This window comes from Cucurbita pepo, chromosome LG09 (genome assembly GCF_002806865.2).
Source record: "Cucurbita pepo subsp. pepo cultivar mu-cu-16 chromosome LG09, ASM280686v2, whole genome shotgun sequence".
NCBI lineage: Eukaryota > Viridiplantae > Streptophyta > Magnoliopsida > Cucurbitales > Cucurbitaceae > Cucurbita > Cucurbita pepo.
The window spans coordinates 9,210,055-9,218,279 of NC_036646.1; the positions used below are offsets into that span (position 1 = coordinate 9,210,055).

At 37.2% G+C, this 8,225-nt stretch overlaps 1 protein-coding gene across 1 annotated transcript; it reads left to right on the forward strand.

Annotated features, from left to right (window-relative positions):
• The first annotated feature begins 2,814 nt into the window (after positions 1-2,814).
• On the forward strand, positions 2,815-7,176 carry LOC111802253 (hydroxyproline O-galactosyltransferase GALT6-like). Its single transcript, XM_023686553.1, has 7 exons — positions 2,815-4,161; positions 4,770-5,002; positions 5,076-5,366; positions 5,462-5,590; positions 5,673-5,846; positions 6,556-6,663; positions 6,752-7,176. The coding sequence occupies exons 1-7, from the start codon at positions 3,312-3,314 to the stop codon at positions 6,959-6,961; spliced, it is 1,995 nt and encodes a 664-aa protein (XP_023542321.1). The 5' UTR covers positions 2,815-3,311; the 3' UTR covers positions 6,962-7,176.
• Positions 7,177-8,225: the final 1,049 nt, after the last annotated feature.

Genomic DNA, 8,225 nt, shown 5'->3' on the forward strand with positions numbered 1-8,225 from the left:
ATGAGAGACATAAAATTTTCGTAGATCGTTTAATTTTTTCAGTAGAAATCGAACCACCGTTAGTAGATCAAGCCACGAGTTTATAGACCCATCGAATTCGACTTTTTGTTACATTTATGTTCAATAATACGAGACCAAATTGAACCATTCAATCCGTCATAAAAGTNTTTTTTTTTTTTTTTTTTTTTTTTTTTTTTCGATTGGGGTTGGGTTGAATTTTTGTAAAATCGAAAATTTGGTTCGTTCTGTGGACGAGTTTTTGTATGTGTGTGTATGTGTGTTTGAAAGTAGGGCTACAACCTGACCGTACTCTGCTTTTAAAAAAATAATCTTTATCGTTTATAATCAATTTTAGTAATGCATGGTAACGTGTAATCAAGTTGGGTTGGGTTGTGAATCTCTATTGGAGTTGTTTGGGTCATCAGCCCAACCATTTTTCAATATGAACCAACTCATTAAATACAAAGTGTAACAACTTAAGTTCACCGCTAGTAGATATCGTCCACTTTTAGTCATTACATATCGTCGTCAGCCTCACAATTTTAAAACATGTTTATCGGGAAGAGGTTTTCACGCCTTTATAAGAAATGTTTCATTCTCCTCTCCAATGAACGTGGGATCTCGCACCAACAATCTTGGATGTTTCTTTTCCTCCACTTATTTTAAACATAACGAATGGTCTTGCTTGACCTAAGATCGCATCGAGAGAGTCGTTCTTTCTGACAATGTTTAGAGAGTTAGCACACGAGTTCTCGTTGACTCGTAAGAAGGACGTGTGCAGGCTACGGTCGCAACCCGTGTCGAAATTAGATCAACCCACGATAGTGTAAGACAACAAACATCGAGGACATAGTTTTAAGCCACTAAAATGGACATTTTCAAACGGAACAACCAAGACATAAAAAAATAGTATTTAAAGTATTTATAAATTTAAAAAATAGCAAAATATGAAAAAAAAAATCTAAAATTTTATTATTTATTTTTTTGAATTAAAAAAGAAAAAAAAAAAAAAACAACCAAATTCTACAAATTTTATTTTCTACATTTTAAATATTTTCCATTAAAATATTTAAATGAATTTCAGACTCAATAAATTATGAAAAATATGGAAACCTCAATAATTAATTCTATTTATTTTTAGTTAACAAATAATTTACATTTAAAAATAAAAATAGAACAAGAAAAGGGCATAGAGAATAGCGAGACGGCAAGAAAGGTGAGAAGAATATTCCCATTTTATTATTANAAAAAAAAAAAAAAAAAAAAAAAAAAAAAAAAAAAAAACATAATCATTTGATATTCTTGTTTGGTTGGCTGTCTTTCTTGTCCTAAGACGTGCCAAATGACAACCACATCCAACAAAACCTCATATTATTGGTTTCCCCAACCCTGTTTCCAAACAACCCTTTTCTACTCACCTTCCTTTATTTATATATTTATATATTTATATTATTATAAATAAATATTATTAGATTAGCCCAACCCATAAGATTTTCCAATAATAATAACGTTTAATTACTTTACTCAATATTCTATTTTGTCTTTTTTCTTTTGGACTTTTTCTTCATATTCATTTCATGAGTTTTTTTTATTTATAATTATATATATATATATATAGTGACAGCCCAAGTCTACCACGAGCAGATATTGTCTTATTTGAATTTCCCTATTGGATTTCTCCTCAAAGTTTTTAAAAACGCCTATGCTAGGGAGAGGTTTCCATGCCCTTATAAGAATGTTTCATTCTCATCTCTAACCGAGGTGGGATCTTACAATCCACTCCCTTTTGAGGCTTAGTGTCCTTGATGGCACTCGTTCCTCTCTCCAGTTGATATGGGATCTCATAATTCACTTCGAGTTCGAGGTCAGCGTTCTCGTTGACACTCGTTTCTCTCTCTAATTGATGAGGGATCTTACCGTCTACCCCTTTTGAGACTCAACGTCCTAGCTTCTTAAAGTAAAGACTATCTCACACGAACTAAAATATGCTTAACTTAGAGTTTTTATGATTAAACTTTTGAAAAGGAAGATGCACTTTATTGATATGGATATTAACTTTCAATTGTTTTAAGCATTTTTTAGTCATTCTATATTTAGTATCTCACTCTTATTATTCCTCTCAGTTCATTTATGTCTCTCTCTTAGACAAACAGATGAATTCTCTTACTCCACGTATCTTTAAACTCAAAGCAAAACCCAGTTATATTTTGTCTTATTCTTAGTCAAACATGGATTAGACTCGACAAGCTCAAATCCGTTCATATTTCACTCTTGAACTCAATTGGGTAAGCTCTACTAGTATGACACTCAAACAGATGAACTCTCTTACTCCACATATCTTTAAACTCAAAAGAAACAAAACCCGGTTATATTCTATCGTATTCTTAATCAAACACGGATTAGACCTGACAAGCTCAAATCCGTTCATATTTCATTTTTGAACTCAGCTGGGTAAGCTCTACTAGTGTGACCGTCAAACAGATGAACTCTCTTACTCCACGTATCTTTAAACTCATAAGAAACAAAACCCAGTTATATTTTATTGTATTCTTAGTCAAACACGGGTTAGACTCCCGACAAGCTCAAATCGGTTCATATTTCACTCATGAACTTAGTTGGGTAAGCGAATTTAAACTAAAAATCGAAACTTTTTTGAAACAAAATGAATAGATTGAAGGAAAGAAGTTCACCAAACGGCACAAAAAAGAAGCAAAAAGGGGCTTAGAAGGCAACAAAAACAAGAAAAAGAGTGAAGGAAAGCGACGAGGAGGAGCCGTTGGGTGGAAACAACACTATATAGAAAGCTGACTGAGACCAAGTCCACCTCCTCTCATTTTCAAATTCTCATTGGAAGAAGATTCCATCTGTTTCCGTTGGAAAGCCATTGCTTTATCTTTCAAAAGTTTTCATCATTATTCTTCACGCATTTAAAAATCAAACCCCATTATTCTATTCAACCATTCATTTTCCTCCATCTTCTTCACCGACTTCAACACCGTTCTTACGCGCTTATATTCATCGGACCCGAGTTCTTTACCCTTTTTCATTTTTGATTTCATTTTTAACAACATTTTGAGTGTTGGGTCTCTTTCGATTTCGCAAAATTTTAAGAAATTTCTGTTTAGAATCGCGTTAACTGTTCATCTGGGTTTCTTTTCCCCTAAAAGAACGAAGAAGAACAGTTAACGATCGAGGGTTTTCGATTAATCCAATCGATTTCAAGTTCTTCTTTAAGGAAGATTGTTGTTGTTCTTTCTTTTCCGGGAGTTGAAGGTGGGGTATCTCTGTAAATCCCTACCTTCAAACTAGAAATGAAGAGACCCAAATCGGAAAAAGTCGATATGATCGTCTCGTTAACGAGACAGAGATCGATTCAAATCCTTTTGTTCATCGGATTTCTGTATCTCCTTCTTGTTTCTTTAGAGATTCCTCTTGTTTTCCGAGTTGGGTCCGGCGTAGTTTCTCCAGATTCTTTATCTCGGCCTCCTCCGCTTGAGAGCGAGGAAGATTTGGAAGAACGAGAAGCCCCATCTCGCCCTTTGGAGAATATATCTAGAAATTCATTACAGCCGACTCCAAGTCGACTAACTCAGTTCAATAAAATCATTTCTGGGTTGGTTTTGGAAACGGAGGCGTTCGAATCAGGGCTTGAAGATGCAGTTTCTGAGTTCTACAGGTCTGCAAAGATTGCTTCCGAGGTGGGGAAGAAATTCTGGGATGAACTTGAATCTGGAAAGATTCATCATATAGCGAAGAAGAAGGCTGAAAAAGAATCAAACTCTTCTTGCCCACATTCAATTTCTTTATCTGGGGGTGAGTTTTTAGCTCATGGTGGTGTTATGTTGCTGCCCTGTGGGCTCACGTTGGGATCCCACATAACGCTTGTGGGTAAGCCGAGAGTTGCTCATCCTGAATATGATCCTCAGATAACTATGGTGAGAAATGGTGAAGAATCTGTGATGGTTTCACAGTTTATATTGGAGTTGCAGGGCTTGAACACTGTGGAGGGTGAAGATCCTCCAAGGATTTTGCATTTCAATCCAAGATTGAAAGGGGATTGGAGTGGGAGGCCTGTGATTGAACTGAATACTTGTTACAGGATGCAATGGGGCTCGGCGGTTCGATGCGAAGGCTGGAAGTCGAAGGCCAATGAAGAGACAGGTATTGTGAATATTGATATCTTTTTATAGGTTTGTAGCTTGCCATAGCATTGGATTTTGCTGAATTCATATGAACAAAACATTGATTTTGCTAGAGTTTGGTCTTTTGATGATGTTTTTCTGATCATTAGGCTCCTGTTATTGTGTTCTGTTTCATTTAGTCTGTATATCACAACAATGTATTGTTTGATTCTGCTTGGTTGTTGAGAGCATTATGGATATCGTTCTGAATCGTGATATATGTAACGACCCAAGCTATTGTCCTCTTTGGGCTTCCCTTTTAAAACGTGTTTGCTAGGGGGAAGGTTTACATACTCTTATAAAGAATGCTTCGTTCTCCTCTCCAACCGATGTGGGATCTCACAATCCACCTCCCTTCAGGGTTCAACGTCCTTGCTGGTACTCGTTCTCTAATCGATGTGGGACCCTCTAGTCCACTCCCTTCGGAGCCCAGTGTTTGTGTTGGTACAACGTCTCATGTCCAATTGTGAGACCCCACATCGGTTGGGGAGGAGAGAGAACGAAGCATTCTTTATAAGGGTGTGAAAATATCCGTTAGCGGTGAGCTTGAGTTGTTACCAATTTGAGTAATTCTTAAGATTTTTACAGTTGATGGCCAGGTGAAATGTGAAAAGTGGATAAGAGACGACGAGGGGCACTCAGAGCAGTCGAAGGCGACGTGGTGGTTGAACCGACTCATTGGTCGAACAAAAAGAATGGATATAGACTGGCCTTTTCCTTTTGCTGAAGACAAGCTCTTTGTTCTAACGCTTAGTGCAGGCTTTGAAGGTTACCATGTCACTGTTGATGGGAAACATGTTATTTCGTTCCCTTATCGAACTGTGAGTAAAGAAATGATCGATACCGATACGTTTACCGAACGTTTTTCTTCCTTCCCTAATGGTTGTTTTACAGGGATTTGCCCTTGAAGACGCCACTGGACTATCCGCCATTGGAGACATTGACGTTCAGTCTGTGTTGGCTGCTTCTTTGCCAAGATCACATCCTAGTTTCGCGCCTCAGCAGCACCTCGAGAAGTCGAGAAGGTGGCAAGCACCGCTTCTTCCTGATGGCGAGGTAGATCTTTTCATCGGCATTCTCTCTGCTGGCAACCATTTCGCCGAGCGGATGGCTGTAAGGAAGTCTTGGATGCAGCATAAACTTATAAAGTCGTCAAGGATTGTAGCTCGATTCTTCGTAGCACTTGTAAGTAACAACAAGAACAGTTCTTTCTCGTTCGAGTTCACGTTAATCTGCATCGTTACATTGATTATAACCGTTCCGAGTTCATATCTATGCAGCATGCACGAAAAGAAGTAAACGTCGAGTTGAAGAAAGAAGCCGAGTTTTTTGGTGATATAGTCATAGTTCCTTACATGGATAACTATGACCTTGTGGTTTTGAAAACTGTGGCCATCTGTGAATATGGGGTGAGTTTTTTTTAGCTGAAATATTGATACGAAGAGAAGTCGTCTCGTGATTAATCCTGTGAATTCGATATTGTTTACGTAGGTTCGTGCTGTGTCTGCAAAATATATTATGAAATGTGACGACGATACGTTTGTAAAAGTAGATTCGGTTATGAATGAAGTTAGGAGTGTAGCTCGAGCTGGTAGCGTTTACATTGGCAACATAAATTACTACCACAAGCCCCTGCGCTACGGAAAATGGGCTGTCACGTACGAGGTAAGTTTCGTGTATATCTTGACCTTGCATATCTAGTGTAATAACTTAATCCCACTGCTAGTAGATATTGTCCTCTTTGGGCTTTCCTTTCCGGGCTCTCCTTCAAGGTTTTAAAACGTGTATGCTAGGGAGAGGTTTTCACACCCTTATAAAGAATGTTTCGTTCTACTCTCCAACCGACGTGGGATCTCACAATCCACCCCTCTTTGGAGCCCAGCGTCCTCGCTAGCACACCGCTCGGTATCTGGCTCTGATACCATTTGTAACAGGTCAAACCCACCACTAGCAGATATTGTCCTCTTTGGGTTTCCTCGGGCTTCCCCTCAAAGTTTTTAAAACGCGTATGCTAGGGAGAGGTTTTCACGCCCTTATAAAAAATGTTTTGTTCCACTCTCCAACCAATGTGGGATCTCACAATCCACACCCCCTCTGGGGCCAGCGTCCTCGCTGACACACCACTCGGTATCTGGCTTTGATACCATTTGTAACGGGTCAAACCCACCACAAGCAGATATTGTCCTCTTGGGGCTTTCCCGTGTTTCCCCTCAAGGTTTCTATAGGGAGAGTTTTCCACACTCTTATAAAAAAAAAAAAATGTTTCGTTTTCCTCTCCAACCGATCTAGGATCTCACATCTAGATGCTTGCAAAGACACGTTTTTATCTATCGAGACAAATCAAGCAACATAGACTCGTTATCTTATGTTTCAGGAATGGCCAGAAGAAGATTATCCACCTTACGCAAATGGACCAGGATACATCGTGTCTTCCGACATTGCTCGTTTCGTGATATCAAACTTCGAGAGACGTAAATTAAGGGTATGTTTGATTTTTACGAGCAGCACCTCGAGCTCGAGTTCTTTGCATAAAACATGAATTCAAAAGATTGTGTTGTTTGTTTGAACAGTTATTTAAGATGGAAGATGTGAGTATGGGGATGTGGGTGGAGCAATTCAACAGCTCAAAAGCAGTGAAATATGTGCACAGTTTCAAGTATTGCCAGTTTGGATGCATAGAAGACTATCACACAGCTCATTACCAATCTCCCAGACAGATGATTTGCCTCTGGAACAAATTACAGAGACGAGTGAAACCCGAGTGTTGCAACATGAGATGAACACGAACACGAAACCGATCGAACCGCACCGAACCGAACCGATCCGATGTTCGGCCCTCGTTGTTACCTGCAGTCAACACCATTTTTTTGACTGCTGCTTGCACCCGGGCGTGAATCCTGCCCTTGTATTTTGTCTCGAGCCTCGGTTTTAGGTAATTTTTTAGTTCATGTAGAGAAGAAAATATTCCAAATATCAAATTCATTATTTCCCAGGAGATCTTACGACTAAATTAATAAAAATACGGTCGAAATTAATAAAAGTTTTAGATTTTATTTCAAAAATACCCTTAATTTTTTTAAAAAAAATTAAAATATGCCGTTAGAAATCTTATAAAAACAATAAAATAAAATAATAAATAAATAAATATTCCAAATATCAAATTCATTATTTCCGAGCAGATCTTAAGACTAAATTAATAAAAATACTTAAATTAATAAAAATACAGTTGAAATTAATAAAAGTATTCTTAAACTTTAGATTTTATTTTAAAAATATCCTTAAATTTTTGAAAAAAAAAATTAATAAATAATAATAAATAAATAAATAAGAGGAAAGGACAATTTCGCAGCACTCTTTGGTTGAAAATTAAATTCATGGACAATACTTTTTATGTTTTTCTTTTTGTCGTTATCTACTTTTAATATTTAATATTTTAAGGGCTAAAAATATAAATTTCAAAAGTTTATTTTCGGTTTTTAATTTTTTCTTAAAAAATATAAAACTCGTTACATAGATACAATGTATGTGATTCCCCGTGAATTAAAACAAAACATTCTTTATAAGAGTGTGTAAACCTCTTACTTGTAGACGCGTTTTAAAGTCATAAGGTTGACGGTGGTATGTAACAGGTCATAGCAGACAATATCTACTATTAGTGAGCTTGAGTTGTTACAAGAGGTATTAGAGATAAACAATAGGCGTGCTGGGCTCAAGGTGGATTGTGAGATCTCACATCGGTCGGAAAGGGAAACAAAACATTCCTTATAATCTTATGAGAGTGTGAAAATCTCACCCTATAGTCACGTTTTAAAATCGTGAGACTGATGACGATACATAACGAAACATAGTGGACAATATCTAATGTGACAATTTTTAAGAGTGTCACCGAGTCCAAAAATCCGACCAATCTAACCCTTATGAACTAGGTTAGGTTACATTGAATATTGAGTTGGATTGAGTTATTTTTTCTGAAACCAAACCGAGCTAGTTCAAAGAGGAAAATTTTGAGTCAACCCAAATCGAACCGGGTCAATAAAAATAAAA

Bases quoted from the DNA above. Each gene is read 5' to 3' on its own strand.
- LOC111802253 (XM_023686553.1), top strand. From the start codon at position 3,312: ATGAAGAGACCCAAATCGGAAAAAGTCGATATGATCGTCTCGTTAACG. The intron at 4,162-4,769 runs GTATTGTGAATA...AGATTTTTACAG, and splicing joins GAAGGCCAATGAAGAGACAG to TTGATGGCCAGGTGAAATGT. The intron at 5,367-5,461 runs GTAAGTAACAAC...ATATCTATGCAG, and splicing joins CTCGATTCTTCGTAGCACTT to CATGCACGAAAAGAAGTAAA.